Raw genomic sequence first — 20,950 nt, 5'->3', positions numbered from 1 at the left:
AAATTGGGCTGATCCCAAACCTACTGATATAATCTAAAGCTGCTATTAGGATACGGATTGACCTTACTCCCCGTATGTTAGTCCCCCGCAAAAGCATTATGTTGGCTTGTTCAGAAGACAGCTGAAACGCTGTTCTGGGGTGTGGATTAGCCTTTTTATTTTTTTCTTTATGGTGCAAGATGTTTACTTCCAAGAATGATTTAGTTGCTCCTTTTACAATAACTTTCTTCTCCCTCCCTTAAATCTTAGGCCAGTCAGGTGTGTTGTAGCAGAAAACCTCTTGTAAACAAGGAGATGCAGCTCTGAAAGAGGCTAACAGCAGCTGGAGAAATGACTGTCACCCAGAAAGGCATCAGAGGAAGTGAGTGATTGAGTTTTGAGTAGCATTTTATTTTTACTCTCAATAGCAGGAAAAAATATGGAGGGTTGGGAGAGAAAGGGAAAACCTCTGAGTTTTTGCAGGAAGAAGTATGGAGCTTGCAGCTCTGAGGAAGACTACTGGGGCAGAAGATATGTTAGGGAATAAAATGGACTAAGTTCAAAATAACTGTAATTCTTGTGAAAAGGTGGGTTGTGTTCACTGAAAGCTCGAGGGCTGCTGTGTGCACGTGGAAGGGTAGCACTGCAATGATGATCTGTGCGCACTGACCCTCAACAGGGCATGGCAGGGAGCTCCCAGTGTCCAGCAGCAAAGGGAACCTTCTGAAAGGGGCTGTGAAGCCCCTCAGTGAGGGGCACCTGGCTGATTGTTCTTACAAGGGCAAAGGAATTTGGGGGACTAAACTTTTTGGGAGAGAGCAGCTATGCAGATGTGGGACCACAGCTGCCTTGCCAGCACTGGCAAGGGTAGCAGTGATTTTGCTGCCTGTTCAGGGCAGAGGGGGCATATTGCCCATGGCAGGGGGATTGGACTAGATGATTTTTAAAGGTCCCTTCCAACCTAAATGATTCTGAACAACAGCTAATGACATGCTCTATCCTCCTGAAATATTTAATTTTCATGAAATGTTGCTGTAACCCAGTATGTCTAGGAAACATTTGTTAGTAGGTATTAGGACTTTTCTATGGGCCCCCTTATCTCTCTTGCCTGATTTATTACAGCTGACTGCATTTTTCTTGTTGAAGGCAAAATTCACACACCTGAATAGCATGAGCTGGCCCCCTTATCTCTCTTGCCCTGATTTATTACACCTGACTGCATTTTTCTTGTTGAAGTCAAATTTTGTACACCTGAATAGTGTGAGCTGTTGTCATCCTACTGACACAGATTTCCTGAGTCATAGAAATGTATCTTCTGTGTTGTTCTATAGATTCTATAAAAAAATTTTCTTGGGCTGTATATGTTTAAGTTAAGTGGTACATGTGGATTTATAGCAATTCCTTCAAAGTGGATTTTCTACTGATTTTTCAGGCTGTTTTCTTTCGATGATAGGTTTTCTCCAACCCCTTTCCCCTTGCTTCTCCTATTTCATTCAGCAGCTGTCTCCTGCTCCATCTTTTCTTTGCATTTCAAAGAAAAATTCTGTAACTTGATTAGGACTTCAGCACACCTTTCCTCTGCTTTACATATGTCACTGAGCTATTTATTTTGAGGTCAGAGACTTTTTGGTTTCTGTGCTACGGAGTATTTTAAGATTGAGTTTTGACCTCTTTTGTCTAGCACAATTTCTTAGATCTTCAGCTTGTTTTTTAATCCATCCTCTCAGCTGCCGGTCTGTATTCACATTCTTGCTGGCCTTCTTTTTCCTGCTGTTGAATGCTGCAAAGACAGGCAGAGGCAGAGCCTCACTGGGCTGCTGTCTGTGTCCACTCACAGTTCTTCCTCAAATCCTCTGTGCAGAAATCAGTTCATTCCAAACCCTCGTGCTGTCTGTGATCTCTGGTGTGGCCACTGATACAATTTATCATTGTCTATGGTGAAAGCATGATGAATTACTACTTCCTGCAAGTCCTTTCCCTATGCTCTTCCTTAATTCTAGTTCTGGAATGTTGGGGGAGAGGATTGACATATACAGGTGGTTCCTCTGGGGCTGAATGAGGTCTTGACGGTTTTTGCCTGATGCTTGTCTAGTCCATATTGTCTTCCCACATTTTAAGTCTGTCTTTGGAGATGCTACGTCCTCCTTTATTGCTTAACTCTACCCTGTTGTAGTGTCTAGAAGTTGGTAGACAAAAATCAAAGCTCTGGTGTCGCTCGGTATTCAGATGTATATTATGCTGAGTTTGATAAAGGATGTTTAAAAGAGTCAGCAGGTTGGTACAGGAGATAGGCACAGAAGGTAACAATGAGGTGGTAGGCATCAACGTAATAAAAAGCAGTTAGAGCTGCATGTCTTAGTCCTATGTCCCCAAAATTAGTTTCCCCTCTTCAGGGAAGGAAACCAATCCTTCTTAATCTCTGTGCAAATGACTGCTGCTCTTTCACTGGTGCTGCTTTTGTTTTCCTCTACTCACCAAAACTTTGTTTATAAATCCAACAGTTAATAGCACTCCTTTGCCATCAGCGGAGGTCTTGGCAGACTGGGTTGGCTAAGGACATGCAGTGTAGTTGTAGAAACAGTCCCAGCAAAGGTAGTGAGTGTGGTGTGGTTGAGATCCTGCTACACCTCATATCATTTGAATGTAGATTCTAGGAGCAACTAAAGCTGCTCCAGCTAGAAAATGTGGCAATAGATAATTCAACATGAGTTACACTCCTTCCTGCCTTCCCAACTCTCTTACTCCTCTCCCCTTCACTCCTCAGGACTACAGATCTGTAGTTGATTTAAAACTGAACTGTGTCATTCTAGAAACATTCTACCTTCAGCCTAGCACCTTCATCTCCCCATTGCACTTATGCATTGCTTATTCAGGCTGCAGTGTGCCTCCTGGCTGCAGTGTAGACTTACCCTTCATAGAAGACAACATTCTATGGTATTATTAAAGAAATTCAGTGTTCTTAAGGCTCTCTCTATGTCAAGTCCTCTGCTGTCTCAGCTTTGAATAAGATAAGGCTTGTGTTCATTAAATACTGAGTCTTGTTGGCTTTTGCCAAAATCAGGTGTAAGCTTTTCTTTTTACTGTGAACAAATGAATGGGTGTGAGTTTCTCTCCAGGTCCTTTTGTTCACGTGTAGCCAGCTGCCAGAAGGCGTGTGCCTTCTGTTCCTAAACTTAGTTCCCTGCTAACAACCACCCATAAAGGCAAATGAGAGCCAGGAAGCCAGAGCTGCAATAATGACATTTTCTTTGTCCTCTGGGTTTTAGCAGAAATACCAAGCTGTGCGTTGAGCAGGCTCCTGTGGTGCGGAAATAGAGCTCTGGGGTGCAGAGCTCAGAGGTCTTGTGAAGTCAGTGAATGTGTCAGGCACTAGACAAAGCTTGCAAATTAGTCCTCTCAGATTTTTGCCTAAAGAACACAAAGGAGATCACTTGCCCGAGACAAACTGAGTCAAGGCCACGTGGTGCACCCTGGGGCTGGACCTGCCAACAAAGGAGAGCTGTATTGCCCTTGAACATCTAGCCTTTCTCCCATGATAGTCCAAACACCCTACTCTTCAGGGTCCTATTGTTTATAAGCTTCTCTAATTTTTGACTTCTCTGGTCTGAGGGTCCACTAGAAAACTCATTTACTTACAAGCCTGCTAATTACTGCCTTACACCTGTGTTTAGTTCAAAACCCAAGTGCCTGAGAATGTTGGAGATCTGGTGTTCCACCTACTGACTGAACAGCATTGCTTGAATTCTGGTGCTACTTGTTGCAATGGGATGTTTGTTTGCTCTCCAAGGGCCCCTGAAGGATGTAGCTAAATAAACTTGTATTATTGATTTCCCATGTTCAGAGTCAGTGGATAGCATCTAGTGCTTCAGGACAAAGACTTAATTAAGGGAAGATTATTGGCCAAAGATATTACCTCTGTATAGACCTTGAAACACTGGATTGGATTGCCTGGCAGGTGGCTGAGCCTCCACTGTTATCGGAGGCCTCCTGAAGCTCTCTGAACTAATGTGTGTCAGAGCTGATAAATGTCACAGCTGATCCTGCCCTGGGACAAGGGATGGGCTGGATGGCTTCCCACAGTCCCATTGCCCCCGTGCTTTTGATTCAGCAAAGGCAGTTATTCTGCCTTTCCTTCCTGTGCCCTGTCATTAGGAGGCCATCTGATGTGACACCCTGCAGATGATCAGCTTATTCCATGAGTTGTGCTGTTTGATACTCCACTTAGGTTAGCTTGTGAGACTCTAAAATCATAATTTGCTACCATGATGCTGTACACTCCCTTGTCTGAACTCTGGCCCTGGTTTTTATTCTTGGTGTCTGCCTCCAGCAGTGTGACTTCTACAGGCAGATTATAGACTTCATAAAGAATTGAAACTTTTATTGGCTGTGTGGTGCGCTTTATACTGTCTCCTTGGTTGCATTTGTGAGCTGGGGAGGGGAGAGATGGATGAGGTCTTTCTACCTGCCTCCTAATGTTTAAAGGATGGAACAGGTATGCTTAAATTCATCTCTCTTTCTTGGCTGAAGTCATTGAGCAAATACTTCGCTAGGCTTGAGCCTTCTGTCACAGAGAATGTCTCTGCTCTTGACGGGACAATCTCTCACGCTTTGCTGTCTGCTCTTCTAAAGGAAATATGCCTTATTTCACACTGTTGTTCCAGTCTCCCGTTTGGAGTCTGCAGGGAATCACATTCTGTCCTTCCCTGGCATTTTCCTCTTACACTTCAAAATCTCCTCAGTCTTATGTGGGAAGGTGCTGTCTCCCTTGTTAATCCAATAACAGATGGGGGGAGGTTGGGGATGTTCTTTTAATTCCTTCAGCTTCTGATTTAGCTGTGGTAAGTGAAGTTTGCACAACCCACTGTCTTGCGCTGACTTGGAAGGTGATCTGCAGAGATTATAGGGTGGGTGGGGAAGATAGAAGTGATGCTGAATTTGAGATACAACAGCAAGAAGTCTGGTTTTACTCAGGATAGAGGCCTTGGACAGAAAGCTCCTGGTAGCTCAGGGTAGTGATGCATCAGCAGCTTCAACCTTGTATCATCAATTTTGTTGAGGCCCATTTTGAGTCATTTTATTATCCTGTGAACCATCCGCACAGTATAAAGAGTATGTCCTACTTGCAGGAGAGCCTTGCACAGTGTATGTTTCCTTGGTGGAAAACTCTTGAGAGTGAAAAGTATGTCTGAAAAGAATGTATTGTTTTGTTTTTAATGTTTAGAAACTCCTGTAGGTGTAGACGATGGTTCAGACTCTGGAGCGGGGAGAACCACTCCATTAGCTTTATAGCAGAGGTGCTCACAACATGTCGGAGGCTCTGCTTTTGTTTGGTGTAATTTGAGGGTTGGGGTACTGTGGAGTGGAGACATATCTCAGGCAGCTTTCTGGAGGCAGGGAGTTCTCCCAGAAAACATGAATTCTGTTTGGCCTGTTGTTTCCATGGCACATTTCCGAAACTGAGAAAAGGCTGACAAGGGTGGCTTGACAGTGCCCTGGGCATTCACTGAAACGAGAAACTTTGCCATTTGCTCACATGTTAAGCTCTAGTCCCAGGGGTTCCCAGCGCTCTGAGCTGTAGGCTTCACACATCAGTTTGTGGAGAGGAAAGTTGTTTCACTAAGTGCAGGACTTCAAGAGGGTGAATGTTGTGGGTTTTTTAATTAAAAAAAAAAAAAAGTTTCTCTTTGCATGTGAACCTGTTCTGTCTGTGGTTGTGACTCTAAACACAGTCTCTGTGCAGGAATCTAGAGTAAAAAATCAGCACTTCATTGTTCATTTCGCAAGGAGGAAATGAGCATATACACACCCACACACACTTTACATCTGAACACAGTTCTGAGGTTTTGGAAATAACCACCACTTTTCAAGCAATAGGGCATTGATGATTAATGGCCACGTAATCTGACTGTGCATCTTTGCCTCTGGTTTTCATGGTCTGAAGAAGCTGAACCTGCCCACCTTTATGCGTGGAGAATGAATGTGTACAAGTTGTGCGTCTCCCTCATGCACACAGTTATACAGATATATGTATATATATAGGATTTGCTCACATGTATGTGTGGGAGAGCACTGACATAGGTTGTCTGAAAATACAACCTATAATGTTTGCAGAATGACAACAGTTTATTCAGAGTTGCACCAACTTGTGATTGACCCTGCAAGCACTGGAACAGGATTTTCTTGGGAAGCCTTATCCACAATCTCATGATGCAGCCCTGAAGCTAAAGTGATCCTGGTTTAGTTTGGGTTACTGCTGTTTCAATCTGGGATAGTTTGATTTTTTTTTTTTTTTTTTTCTTCCCCAGGATGGAGAAGGGTCCTTTTTCAGTGGTTCATTTGTACGTGATTGCTCCAGCCATCTTTGGGGCCAGTCTTTAATGCAGCCAAGCTCTTGGTTAGGCCCAACAAGTTGTTCATTCTTCAAAGTCAGCTTGACTTAGCTTAAGTTTGGGTCCTTACTGAGTTAACACTAAGACACCATGAAGTTTTAACTGCTTTAAAGATCCAAATAGATTCTTTTATATACAAGGTCAACATGGGTTTTCACCTTAGTTAAAATAATGTAGCTTTGAATGTGATAATGCTCCCTGATCTCACAGTAGTTTTTCCTTGCAGAAAAAAAATCAAAAGCGGCTGTTACTTTATTTTCTCCATTTCCGTGTGCTTGGCTTTGGTAGCTGAATAAGGAAGATGTGCTGGACTCATGTTGATAACCCTGTGCAAGGGAGGGTTATTTAACTGAATTAAAATAGCAGTCTGAAACTACTCCCAATTCTGCTGGAGCTCATTCTTAACTTCTTAACATCTTACTGTTTTCACACTTCTGCCATCCTGGTTCAGGCTGCGACTGGAAATGGAGCTGTAAAGTCCTAGGGGAGAGGCTGTTCTGATGCTTCCAGGAGCAGAAAGCATGGAAGATGTCGGCAGAAAGTTCAGTCCTGCTATGTTGTACACCTGTGAAAAGGGGGAAGATTTGTTGGCAATGAGGTTAAGTGGGATTCCTTGTTAATGCTGTGTTGTCTTCAGATAAATCTTGTATTACTGGCCATTCTGCTCAGGAAAATATTTCCTCCAGATCCAGTGGTTTGATAATCATTCACTCTTCTGGATGTACACATTTCCAGCAGCGGTGTCCAAGTGGTTTTGGTTATGTAACAGTATTATTCCTCAATTTTCTGCGGACCATGGTGCATGCCTCATTGTCAGCTGAAAAATACTATGGAGGCCATGTGAGCCTGGAGACCAACCGCAGCTTGTTTACTGGAATCTTAAAAACCACAAATTGTGAACTGCAGAACGTAATCAAACCTGACATCTAACCCAGTCATGTATGCCCTGAGTGCTAACAAGGTGGCATGTGTCAGAACTGGTGTTTATATCTGGGAAGCTGCGCTGCTTTTTGTGAACATGCCTCATTAAATGGAAGCCTCCTGATGCACCTTCACTGTCTGTTCCCACCAGTACACCCAGCCTTGGATTTGTCAGTGTAGTTCATGAATGTGCTACTGCCTTTGGTCACTCATACGCCACGAATGCCACAGAATGACCTAGAAAGAGACCTTTCTTGTGCTCTGGTAGCAATTTACATTCCATTTGCTGCTTTTCCCTGTTCCCGTGTTTGCTCAGGGAAAAAAAAAAAAAAAAGTGGCTGGAGTTGCATGCAGTGTTAAATGTTTCCTAGAGAGCTCTTTTCTAAGAATCTGTAGTCATTTTGTGTGTTTGTGTGATGTTTGTTCCTGGTTGGTTAATGTGATGAAATAAAAAATCATTTTCAAGGTCTAATTTTGACCTCTAGGAAGACAGGAGATAATATAAAATACACTGTACTGATTGCATTCATCAGGGCTAGAAAAGCTATGTAAAAAGCACAAATAACAATAAACAAGGTAAAATGGGCATTTCCTGGTAAGGCAGGGAGATGAGTCTCTTGGAGAGTGGCAGTGGAAAGAAGCAATGGCCATGCCATGTGTGCGTATTCACATGCTCGTTAGTTAATGGCACTGGGCTGAGTCAGTAACCTGCCTGTGTACACGGCAGTATTGCGGGCAGCAGTGATGTGTCAAGAGAGCAAACCTCTCTGCAAAAGTGAACAAAAATGGATTTCATTCTCTCTGTAGGATACCCACAGGTGATTATCAAAGGACAATGCCTGGATGAGATTTTGCCACTTTAGCTTCAGACACCTTTAGCTTCATCTACAGTGGAGATTGTAGACCTACCTGCAAACCTTCCTGACTTTTCCTTTGCAGCCTCTGATGGAAAATGTATTCTTTCCTGCAGGACTAAACTTGAATGTGTCATTGCTTCACAAGTGCATTTCACCTCAAGGAGGTGAAGAGTTTGGAATATAGTGTGTAAAGGCCTTTGTAGTGAGGAGGGGAATACTGGAAGGTTGAGGCTGGATATTACAAAAGCAGATTTTTGGTCTAGCGTGTGGAGGACTGAAGTTTGGGGAAGGGCCAGGGAAGACCATGGCCAAAAACTATTCGGCTCCATTAGCTGAGTAAGCAGAGTGGTTCTTGTGTAGCAGTCTGAGGCTGCTTTAACTTGGAATCAGCTGGTAGGGGCAGTGCAAAGAAGGTTTGTAGCCTTTTTTATTTTTATTGTTCTTTCATCCCTGATTCTGAATAGTGCTGCACCAGGGTATAGTCTGCAATGGGAGCCTCTGTCTCTTGAATGGGATTCATTGGGGTGCTTTGCCTTTCAAAGTCAGTGCATTGGGGCTTACATATATGTAAGCCTGACTTTCAGTGACTGTGAAAAGCAGAAGCGATGAGGATGTGAGTGTGGCAGAAGTATTACAGTAATACTAAGGTCTTAGCCAGATTGGGGAATCTGCTGTGGCAGGCAGCAAATGCATCCACAGAAAGAGACAGCTTACGGTTGAAATAAGTTGGGCTGGTAGAGTAGGTAGAAAAAGTTGACGAGGTCAAGAGCAAAATGGGGCTTCCTGCCCCAGTATCCTGATTTCCAGTTCACTGTTTTATACTGTAGGGAAATGCAGTGGGGCAATTGGATGCATTCACCTCCAGATTTGGTAGAAGTTGCTTTCCTGTTCTTGCTGCTCCATTACTACAAGGTAACATGAGATGGGCACGTTCTGTCTGGTGTGCTGCTGCTCTTCACCCTTCTTCCTCTTCTGTTAATGACCCATCTTGGAAAGTTTCATTCTTTTGCTAGCAATTAGGAATTGTGTGGTTCAGTCATGCCTGTGCAGCAATTACTTTTGTACTGCAGTAATGTATAGGATGTTTAAATAGTGTGTGAGCCTGCTTGCGTCACTCAGCTGTGCAGTTTGGAAATACTCAGAAAGCCATCAGAGTGCTGTAAGCGTAACATACTCCTGCTGCATATTCCTGCCCAGTGAACAGTTAATTATGGACCTAACCATGTCTTGGTGGTTGATCAGATGGGTTTTTGGTGTGGTGGGGGGTTTTTTGGGGTTTTTTTTTGTTTTGTTTTTTTTTTTTTTTTTACACAAGACCTCACTGCTTTTATGGTATTGTGGCATCTGTGGCCGCTTTTCTTTCTGTGCTGTAGTCCACTGCCCTCTGACTTTTGCAGATCAAGTAGAAGAGTCGTGCTGTCCGCTGAGAGCTGTCGTGAATTCTTGGCTTTGTGGTTTGGGCTCAAAGTAGGACACGAAATATGCCCCAGCACACACACTCAGCAGTTCTCCTCTCCAGGGGTGGTGAGAAAATATTGGCCTTTGTGCTCCTGATGGTGTCATTAATCCTTTCAGGATTCCCAGGGCTCAGAGGGCAGAATAGAAAAAGGAGCAGTAGGATGAACTTAGTTTTGCTTAGCTGTGAATTTTTTACGGGTGTTTGAATGCAATGCTAAAGTCTGTGCGTGCAATATCATAGCTGTTCGCTAGAGGACAGTATTACACATTGCAAAGTGTAATTATGATGGAACAATGCTGGAAGAGATTTCTTAACGATTTTGTGTGTGCTAGGAATAGGTTGGGGTTGAGGTTACAAAATAATTTGCTAGAACTCGGGAGCCATCCCGTCAAGGTGGTTTAATAGACGGGATGGTTTAAATCACTGTCTACAGACCCTGTCTTGTAAAATCTCTGAAGGGTAATGCTGACTACCTTGCTTCTGCATGCACTTTGTGGGAGGTAGAGGCTGCAGAATAAGTAGGACAGGGAGATAAGGAAGAGTCTCCAGGAAAAAAAAAAAAAATTTTGTATATCAAAACTCCTGTAGTGGGTGGTGGGCTGCACGGTGGTGAAGGTAAGGGATGAAAGCAAAGGAGGCACAGGGCCCTGAACCGAGGGGATATAGGATGAGTATACGCTGGGTGACGGGCCTTGCAGGAGAAAGAAAATAAAGGGTGATTAGAATAAATACTGCTCAAAGTGCTGCTGCTTCTGCCTGCTCTGATATCAGAGCTTTCAGCAGAGGGCAGGACTGTTGCTTTATTCTATCGCTGTGCCATCAGCCATCTCTTCATGCAAGGGACAGAAGCTCCCACATAGAGCAAGGAGTGTGAAATGAAAGATAAGGAGGCTGGGTTATGCAAAAGGAAGTGAGCTTCAGCTTTTGTGACCATCTTTATGCAAGCGGGGATCTTGGCAGTAGATGTCGTGCAGCGCCATGCAGCCTCACAGGACAGCCGCTAGCTTGGTTGCTGCTCTTCATGTTGTGGGGGTTTTTTTTAAATTTATAGTTCTATCCCTTAGGGAAAGCTGACCTTCAGTGACAAGCAAGTAAAGCTGTGGCAGGATTCTTGCTTACTTTAGGCTTGTTGATGAGACAGAGAAAGCTGTTGAATATCCAGGTCTGAGAGAACACAGGACAGAAGCCTTCTGTGAGGCCCTGGTTCTGGCAGGAAGCAGACATGGTTCATGAACTGATGATAATGGTGGTAAATACCAGATGGGCCACTGGATCCAGTAGCTGTGACTGTCTGATCTTACCTGCAGTCCCTCTGTTCTTGGCAAAGGTGGCAAAGCTCACCCACCTTTCACTTCTTCACAGCTGTGACCTCCAAAGCCTTCCTTTAGTGCTTTCTGTGTTGCAGAGGAGGGGAGGGCTGCAGCATTTCTGAGCAAGATCGATGCTGTTTATCCTTTTCACAGCTGCTCCCTAAGTTAAGCAGCCCTGAAACTGCTCTGGCCTTGCAGAAGGAATCAGGTGAAGGCAGAGAAAACTTCCACTCCTCACTGCAGCCTCCTGTGCTCCCCTGGGCTTTCTCTCTGTACCTAGGCCTCAGGGTGTGTTCCTAAGCTGCTTACAAGAGTGCAGAGAACAAAACCTGCCCAGCAGTGCCTGGCGTTTCACTGGCATTTATGCCAAGTCCCAGGCTGCTGCTGATGTCCCTGAGCACTTCCAGCTCAGCCTTTGAGATCTGGGCAGGCATGTCATCTGCTGCTTTGCTGCTTGGGAGGAACAGTGTTCTCTGGCTGGGGGGGGTCCTGGTGATGCTCTCTTGGCCGGGCCTGGAGTACCCCAGTGCTCTGTGAGCTGGCTGAGAAGCACGTGTCACTTTGACACACGTGCAAAGGAAGCTTAATAATACCATGAGTGTGGCTTGGTTGAGACCGGAGGTTATGGAGTCCTGTGTCCCTAGTCTCAGCACTGATACAAGCAACCACAGCTATGGGGTAAGCCACCACAGTTTGCTGCCCTAATAAAATCGAGCTAACAGCCTTAGCTTGGACAGCCAATTCTTGGAAAGTACGGTGCCTTGCAAAACAGGTTAGCAAATGCAGAAAACTTGATGGTAGCTGGAAATGTAGAATCTCTCTTATTCCCAGTTTGTCAGGCAGATAAATCCATGAAAGAAATGTTCAAAAGATGTTAGGTTTGTTCAGGGTTCTCTGTTTCTGCAGCAGGCATCTCTCTGATAATTGCTGCCATCTTTGATTTTTTTACAGCTAGAGCACTTGCCACAGGTCCAGTTAATTTCTCCTGTCTTACACCACTTATGTTTGAGAATGCCCTTAGGATTCCTTCAGTCAGCCTTATCTTGGCTGTCCAATCTGCTTTAAAGTGCTGGCCTTATCAAGCTGGGTAAGTCAGGAGTGGGAAAGAAGCAACAAAACCATGTAGCTGGCTCCCTTTGCACAGTGGGAGTTTCTTTGTCTACCGCTCTTGGAGAATCTGCACTACTTTTGACAGTGTCTTGTCCCTGTTGAGCAATGGCAAGTGCTACACCTTGATTTTCATAGGAGACAACAAGGATGAAATCCCACTGTGTGGCTGGGAATCCTGTTATAGCAAGTGTAGCACAGCTATCTCCACTTCTAATTAGTTGTGGGGCTCTGCCTTTTTGACTAAAATTAACCTTGCCTATGTCAGTCCTTTTCACAAGCCACTCTCCTCCTGGTTAGCCAGTGCACATCTGCCACCAGAGCAGAGCTCCTTTTCTTCTCTGCTGTCCATGCGCAAATCCTTCATTCCAAGGTCAGGAGGATGGACTCGTTCTGCCCTGTTTGCCATTAACCTTCTGTTCTGCTTTCTGTCACTTCCCTGCAGCTTCTTCATTATAATCCCCACCTTACACGTATCTCCCATTCTATGTTCCCACAGTATCTGCAGTAGACCCAAATGAATCTGGAGAATACTGCAGTTCCTAGGGACTCTTGTGAATGTTTTATTTCATCTGTTTGTGGAATTTCCATCTGCTCTGCTGGTCTGTCTCACTTTTCAGGTTGACATTTAGAAGAACCCCTAAGAGAAAGGAAAAAAGTTAAAGGCTGGACAGTGCAGCAAGTGGCCCCAGAAATGGAGTCTGTACAGAGCAAAGAAGTAGGTTTATTTTACGTGATATTTGGCCCGTTGCATGAAGGGGGCAGTCTGCTTGTAGCCAAAGCCCAAGCTGTTCTGTAACCACATCTGCTGAAATAGTTTGAGTGTCGGCTGGCAATGCCTGCACTTCGTCAAAGAGAACATTTAAGGAAGTTCAGTTGCGGAAGTGCTACAAACCGAGCGCTTCACAAGTACAACTCCGAGGAGTAGGTCCCTCCTGGAGAGACGGTGTGCGTGCATGACTGTTCAGGCGGGCATCTCAACCCATCGCAAGCTTTCCTCTAGGTGACCTTGGGCTGAGCTCCGTGTGCTTGCTTGGAGAGCTGTTGATTTACAATGCAGATTCACCGGTCCTCGCCTGCCTGCCCCTGCCCCTCCTAAATTTGGCTGGGATATAATAGGCTGTTTGCTTTCTGATGCCAACAGTGGCAATGGCAGAGAGCCCTGCCATGTGAGAGACAGAGATAGAGGAGAGGGGGCCAAGGAGGAACAAACTGTGCAGCTGCTATTGCTTCTGGTGGCTGAGGAGCACATCTGCGGGACAGAATGTCAATGCTTAACCCTGTCCTGCAGCCCCCAGAGGTGAAGGAGTATCTATCCAAGGGTGAGCGCTTCATCAAATGGGATGATGTGAGTACCGGGGTTTTTGCTTTGCTAGATTGTATGCATGGTGGCAGGGCAGATACTGTGTTTTGGTCACAGTGTGTGGGGAGCCTGGGAGCGTGTATTCAGTGGGGGTGATGGGACGCTGTGTGTTGTACCTGAGAGCAGTGATGTCTGGATAGGGAGCGTGAACTGAGAGGAACAGGAGAGCTGAGGGCTAAAAACAAAGGGCCTATGTGTTAGGCGCTGGTGGTGCGGCTTCTGCATCTCTTGTTATTGTGGAGGATGGAAGTAAATGGAGTGCCGCTGGGACTATGTGCACGGCTTCTCTGGTGTAGGACCCCAGGGTCCTGTCTGTGTGTGTGAACCAGCCCTCAGGAAGGTGGTCACTGCTGGGTGTCTCCTTGGAGCAAGAGGCATACGCTGCATTTGGACTTGTCCAGAGGAGCGTGAGGGGTAGGATTTACTCCAAAGCTGAGCGGACTCTCCATGCTTTGCAGATAGAGAGGAAATCAGGCTCCAAGTTGCTTCCTCTTATGGCTCTGTTGCTGGAGTGGATCAGAGGGTGAGCCATGTCCTCCCACGCCTGCCTGGCTTATGGGTCTGTGAGCTACCAAATGCGCAGTGGCCGAGCAGCAAGGGGCCTGTGCTTTAACAGTGCTGGAGTCCCAGAGGGTGCTGCAAAAAGCTGCTTCTCTCTCCAACTCATTGTCCTCTTGTATCTTCAAAACACCTGGTTTGCAGTCTTTGTTTGCCTTTCATTGTGAGGGGGAGAAAGTGTGACACAGCGGAAGAGAAGTTAATTTGAATGTAATAGTCCCTCTCCTCACTTTCTAAGAAGGCAAAAGTATTTACCCAATATCCACATACCTGAGCAAAAAGACAGCAGCTGCCCATCCATTTTGTCTGGAGTATAAATTGTCTGCTATTGAATGTTGATAAAACAGGGGGCAGGCCAGGTTATGATTATTCACCAAGATCTGAGGGAAACATTTGATGTGGTATTGCAAATGAGACCCATTAGAAGGAGCCTCCAGCAGCAATGCAGGAGGGATTAGTGCTTGCTTTTGTGGGTGTAAAGCTGGAATAGAGTTTTAAGTCCCAAGGCAGTGTGTGCGGGGGAGGTAGATCACTTGTGTGCAGCGGAAGCAGGGGTGGTCCAGTGGCACTGAGAAATGAGAAAGCAATGTACTGCACAGCTGACAGAAAGGATGGATGCTGAGGAATACAGGTTGGAATATCACTGGGCAGTTATTCAACTACCTGTACATAAACAGGATAACACCAGGGTACAGTGGAATGTGCAGCCTTCCCTTTCTTTCCAGTGGGGCCACTGCCTGCAGAATGCACTTGTGGCTTCTTTGAATTTGAAAAGGGATTTGGTTTCTGAGAATAACAGCAGGCAAACTTGTCTAAAATTGCTGCTGACTTTCTATGCTCAGTCCTTGGGCACCACTCTCCCAAAAACTCGAAGCTGTTAAGTTCTTCATTGGGAATTCCTGGGATAGTTAGGCTCCCTTGAAACCCAAGGTGAGTCAAGGTGGGCTTCCAAGACCTACCAGGTGTTTATTTCCTGCTGCAACCATAGGAGTTAAGGAGCTCCAAGTCCTCTATGGGTTTTTCCCTAAGGTTTACAGATCTGTAAACATTCCTAAAAGGTGGCCTCTAATTACTAAGTAGTTTACAGACTTAACCTCCAACAATAATGAAAGCCTTTTCCACAAGTGGGCTGTTCTGGTCACGTTTCTGCATCTCATCATGCTTTGCCACTCCACAGTTAAAGCAGGCTGCAAAGGATGATGGCAAGAGCTCCAGGCTGCAGGATTGCTGCTCTTTAGGGGTCATGGGCCTGTGTTTTTTTGTCTCACTCTTTGAATTGACCTGGCCATGCTGTCGGTAACAGTTTTGAATTCCTTCCACAATATCTGAGGCAAAGGAATGAAGGTGGATCAGATTGGCTCCTTACATTGCTCTGTACAGTTTTGGGACTGGACCGGAACCTTCACTGTACCAAACAGTTTCTTGAGAAAAGCAAACCCACACTTTTTTTATAGTGCCTTCACCTTGTCCAGCATTTGTAATGTATTCTTCGGAGGAGAGTGCAGTAGGATCTCTGACAGGAGGGACCGTTCTGACCTGTCCCACTGAGTTAGTTGTGACATCTTGGGGTAAGCAGCAACTCTGCTGTGCTTTGTTTAGCATCCAGCAGGCTGGGGCTACCAAGCAGACTAAAGAGGTTAAGTCTTACTACATGGATGAGAGTTTATTTCCAGAACCAGCTTGGGAACCCTTTCAAAACTTCAGATAGGGCACAATGTAGTAGCTGACCTCTTAAGTGGAGCAGATGCATGTGGATTTGGCCCTATGCTGACTCTTAGCCCTCAAAGTAACATTTTTGCTTCTACTATTTCTTAAAGATTATGGATTACAGGATTCTACCAGACGATGCTTGCTTTCTGCCCTAGAGTTCAGCTCCACAGTGTGAGCAGCAGCCAGTTTGGCTGCCATACCATCTTCTGCAGAATTCACCATTTCCTTTGTTGCCAGGAGCCACCCTGTAGGAGAGTCTACCTGCACCCCATAGCTGTCCATGTCCCTGATCAGGAGGCCAGCCTCAACTCGCTTTTGAGAAAGCTGCTTTGTAGGAGATTAGGTTAATCTAGAAACATGGCACAATACTCAGTAGTAGTACTACAGTGCCTGTTCTGCTATTCGTGGCTTGTGGCCATGTGTTCAGGGAGCTAACCAAGAGCTCTGGGAACATGGGCATGAGAGAGAGAGTAGGGAGTAAAAGGAGTGCATACGATGCACTGTGGCATGGGCAGTTTACTGTAATGAAGAATACTGAATCTGGAAATGGAGGTCCCTGGAAATAAAGATATACTCTGGAGTGAAGTATGAGTTCAATAAAAACTGAAGAACCCAAGGCCAAGCGACAAATACAACTTCCAAATTCCATTACTGGTTTCATCTCACTAGCTGCGTGTTTCAGCTTCCTGAATTGAATTTGAGGCCTTCCTAGAAATGGCTGATAGGCCTTAAGATCCTATCTTCTGTGGCACCAGAGGACAAATGCAGTGAGGAGTCATCTAGACTGAATGAACAACTGGGCTGGGACTCAAGCAGAGGCTCCAAGCATCCTTCGTCTCTGTCTCCAAAGAGCTCACTTTAATTCATTTCTTAGCACAGGCTTGCATGTGAGATGAGAATGGATGTTGTCCTGAAAATGTCGGTGAAGTTGCCTTTAACTGAAAATGCAGAAGCAGTGTAATTATTCAGAGGCAAAGTACACAATCTCACAGCAGCCTGTGTCTCCTCTGCAGTATATGCCTTGGCTCTGATCCAGAGGACCTCCCTGTTGTATGGGGTTCAGGATCAGCCCCGAATAGTTTCATCTAATTTTGTGCCTGTAGTGTGGATATTTGAATAGCTGCTTCTTTTTAGTCTGTGTAGAGCTAGCCCATGGAGTTTAGGAATCACCACCTAAAGCAGACTCATCTGTTCTATTAGGTGGACCCCTCCTTGAACTCTTCCTCACTAGGCCCATTCTCTATAAAGAGAGCCCAGATAACTAGCATGAGCACCTAGATGGTAGATGTCATGGATGAATGCTACCTTTACTTGGGCTAGGCTACTTCTGGAGCTCATAGAAGGCAGTAGGTGTCTTGGAGGGAAGGCAGTTCAAGTGAAACAATTAATTGCATCTGTGGGTACTTTATTCTCTTAATTCATTGCATAGAAAGCTCCAAGAGAGTTGTTCTAGCTAAATGCATAGTGTTAGGTGAGATTCAGGCTTCAGCAGAGATCAGCTTCCATAGCCTCACACTGTTACTCTGGAGATGTACTGAAATCATCTGGTTCATTTCCATAAATAACAGAGGATGATTCACCCGACTGGGTCTATATTTGAACTGGGAACCTTATGTCCCATGATGGGTTCTCCAAGTCATGTAAGGTGCTAGCCTTCTTTTCTTCTGGTTTTTTTGGTCAGGAAACAGCAAGTGCTTCTCCTGTGATTCTTAGAGTGGATCCAAAGGGATTTTACTTATACTGGACGTATCAGAATAAGGTAAGTGCTAAAACTTCACAGCTTGGTCTCCAAATAGCCAGTTCAAGTTTGTGCAAGATTAAACACACTGCGCTCAGGAGCAAACTACCACACTCATTCCATTTAGCAGGAAACCCTCCCACAAAGGACCCGAGAGTCTTGTGTTTATTCAATGGCAGATTTGTCTGTCTTCAGAGTTCTAGAAAAGAGCAGGAAATTAAGCCACAAACATGCCAGAGAGATGAGCGTGGCCTTTTTGTGCTTGCCATGCTGGCATCTTATACCTGCAAAGTTCATTAGATGTGCTTCAGAGGACTTCACAGAGAACAGTAGTATTGATATCCCTGTTACCCAGCATTGCTAAAGGATTCTCCCAACCACTACAGTGGTGCAGTTGGAAAGAAAATGGGTAGATGCATGCAATTAAATGTATGCAGCTTAAGCTGACGTGTACCTCATGTGCAGCCTGTGTTGTAATTAACTGACTTGTTGGGGTTAATAAAAAAAAAAAAAAGTAGTGACTGTAGCCATGTAGAGACTACATCAAGTCTGGAGAGTGGGTTTTGCTCCTCTCAGGCCAGGGTGGTGTGTGCACACTGCCGGAGGTAAACCACAACACACTGGCTGGTGGAGGAGAGTGAGAGGCAACAAATTTAGGAAAGAGAATTCAGCTCCTCACTGATGAGTAGATACAAGGAGTGGAGAGATCTGGCTGACTGGAGGTGGAAGGCTGGGCTTACTTCTGCTTTCCAGAGCAGAGCTGTGGTTCAGCTCTACTTCCTCCTTGTGACCTACATGCTGAAGAGGCATGGTAGATAGAGACAGAGACAATAGTCCTGCACAACGCCCTGGCCAAGAGACCTGATGTGTTTTGGTGAGCTCTGCCTTCTCAGAAGATTGTGCCCCAGTGCCAGCTGGGCCAAGGCACTGCCACACAGCTGTATCCTCTGAGAACAGTGTCATGAGGCTGGGGACTCTCACATCTCCCTAAAAGATGTGCTCTCCTTTCAGCCATCTCCATCACTCTCATTCTCCTTTCCAGGTCTGCTCCTGGTGGTAGAATTTTTGTTGTAAGGGTTCCAGCAAATGGCAGGAAGAAGTGGTAGCACTGAAGGAGGTGCACAAAATAGGGCAAGGGGAGCTGCTGTCACCCATCAAAACTGAGATATTTCACTCAGTTAGTGGTATGAGGGATTTAATTATCTAGGAAAGGGGCAGGGGTAAGGAAGCATAGCTGACATGAGGAAACCCAGACTGGAGGGGGTCTCATGTTCCTGGAAAATGCCATTGACTAGCTCCTAAAATAAACTGTAAACAAATTTTGAGAGCCACAGTGGAGCAACAGCCTGTTTTACATCCTTGGGGAAGCACTTTTCTGGCATCTTTCCTACTCTCTGAGGGAATATGCAGACAGTGTGAGCTAGCAAGGGTGGTGAGCAAATGCTGGCTGTCAAAGTGAGCTGGGGTAGGCTTGTGAAGGTCCCATGGAGGCTGACATGAGCACAGCAACCAGGGACAAGGGACGGGCTGATACAGAGCATGGTGTGGTATGGTCAATAGTTTGAATTTATGTGGCTTATTAATCTTTGGCTGACTCTTCTTGAGATCTGCGTGTCATGAACAGCAAGGAAGAAAAACTGTACTGCTTTTGCACTAGGGATTCAGAAGGGAGTGGGATTAGGAGTAAAATTTCCATCCCACTTGACAATAACATGGGGATACAGCCAGAAGACATGGTATCCACATTGTTCCTTATTGTGATCTTGGAAAATAATATTATCTGCTGCAACAAGTATAATTTGTTCTCCAGATCCGTGGTGAGCAGACAAATTAGTAACAGAGGAAGGAAATTCAGGTTGGATATTAAAAGAACAAACAAAATAAACATGACAACCAGCCAGTAGTGAGGATGTGGAGTGGGCTGCCTAGCGAGGGTTGTGGAAGGTCCTCCATGAGAATTGCTTCAGAACAGATTAGGGGAAGGTCTGCTGGGAGTGCCCTCGGGAGAAGTGGTCTTGCCTGCCTTCCAGATCAGCTATTCAGTGTTGAATGCATGGAGGCAAAAGGCTGAGAACATGAGTGACAGGAGACTGGGTTGTATTAACACGTGGACTGTAACTGGGGTAGTTTCCCCGTATAAACCTGTATGCATGTCATATGCTCCCTCTCATGGTAATCCACACCGAGCCTCTGGCCTCACCCTGAAGAGGATGGTGCTGCACACCACCGCTGCCTCCACACTTGCCAGCCTGCCAGCTTTGCCTATCAGCAGCTGATATTTTCCTGCCTGTGTTGTTCCTGGTGGGAACGTTCTTCCCCAGTAAAGGGTGCTGGCCGAGACCTGCTTTGCAGCTTCTGGGGGCCTCTGTAATGTATTTCTTTCCTTCCTCCTTTGTCTTTCTTCATCTTCCTTGTCCTTATTTTGTTGTAGGAAATGGAAGTTTTGGATATAACCAGCATCAGAGATACCCGAGTGGGGCGATATGCCAAAATCCCCAAGGTGAGTGCATAGCTTCATTTCTGCAGGTTGTTCATATGGCAAAGGCGAGGCTGCCTAGGGCTTTGGCATAAGCTGAGGCAGTTTATCCTGGCTTTCTGTTACAAGAAGGTGGAGAAGACCTTGTCTCCTTACATCACAACTATGTAAATATAGAAAAGCCATCTTTACTCTTGTCCCTGAACTCCTGGGGTCCTCTGTGCACCCAAAAGAAAGGCACTTCCAGGCTATGGTATATGAGCTTGTTGGAAAGAATATGCCAGAAAGCTAGGAAAACAGCAATTCCCCTTCCAAGTGCTTTCCAAAAGAGCTGTTTTCTGTTGTGCACAGCAGCTATGTTCTCTCCCCTGCCATGCATCTAGCTACACTGGGAAGTCCTGCAGGAGACTTGTGATGCTTCTGTATTGAGTCACCAGAGCTGCTTGCTTGTGCAAAGATGCACAGGCTGGGTCAAGGCAGCTACAAACCTGTAGTTACAGTGAGATTCCAATGCAGTGTGTGGTGAGGTTTTTTTTCCCTTTAAAGGGAAGAAAATGTAGTTTCAGAAAAACTAGTGGGTTTTTTTTTCCCCAAATAATTTTAAATTGTCTGCTTGCAGGGTGGCAGACTAAGGGAGGCACATGATTATGGCTTTGTTCTTGGTTTCAGTTATAATTTAAGCTTCCTGCAGCAAAGTTGTCCTTGTTAGGACTTCTTTCTAGGTCTGTTTTTTGTTTGTTTTTAACTTTTCCATGTATGGAAAAGGCAAGCAGAATATTGAGGTAAAACTAGAATGTGAAAAGGAAACAAAGGAGTAAAGATAATGGCTCCATATGGTAACATAGGTGATTCTCAGTCTAACGCAAAAGGGGAAGATTTTGCAATATATACTGAGAGACTCTAGCAGCCTCTTTGCGTAAGTAGTATGGCTGTTTTCTTAATACTGCTCTGAAAATGTCTATTCAGAGCTCCCCGAGACTGATGTTCCTCAAAAGACCATAATGAGGTGGGTGCTAAAGTCACAGCAGAGCTCAAGAACAATACCCATCTTACACAATTCTTAAAAATCATCATTCCTTCTCA

The 20,950-nt window shown here is 45.2% G+C and overlaps 1 protein-coding gene across 6 annotated transcripts in view; it reads left to right on the top strand.

Annotated features, from left to right (window-relative positions):
• The first annotated feature begins 130 nt into the window (after positions 1 to 130).
• The window catches only part of PLCB2 (phospholipase C beta 2), a 60,883-nt gene continuing 40,063 nt past the window's right edge, over positions 131 to 20,950 (top strand). Inside the window, exons 1-3 of one of the 6 annotated variants that reach the window (XM_030039162.2) lie at positions 131 to 361; positions 17,335 to 17,412; positions 19,823 to 19,891. In XM_030039162.2, the coding sequence (XP_029895022.1) occupies positions 19,826 to 19,891 (66 nt within the window). In that variant the 5' untranslated portion in view covers positions 131 to 361; positions 17,335 to 17,412; positions 19,823 to 19,825. Of the gene's footprint in view, positions 362 to 12,660; positions 12,741 to 12,835; positions 13,371 to 17,334; positions 17,413 to 19,822; positions 19,892 to 20,950 lie in introns of those variants that run through there. The other 5 variants (XM_030039161.2, XM_030039163.2, XR_003926923.2 and 2 more) reach the window with 5 other exon arrangements.

Source organism: Aquila chrysaetos, chromosome 16, assembly GCF_900496995.4.
Source record: "Aquila chrysaetos chrysaetos chromosome 16, bAquChr1.4, whole genome shotgun sequence".
Lineage (NCBI taxonomy): Eukaryota > Metazoa > Chordata > Aves > Accipitriformes > Accipitridae > Aquila > Aquila chrysaetos.
The sequence above is the reverse complement of the archived record's forward strand: the minus strand, read 5'-3'. Positions and strand labels throughout refer to the sequence as shown.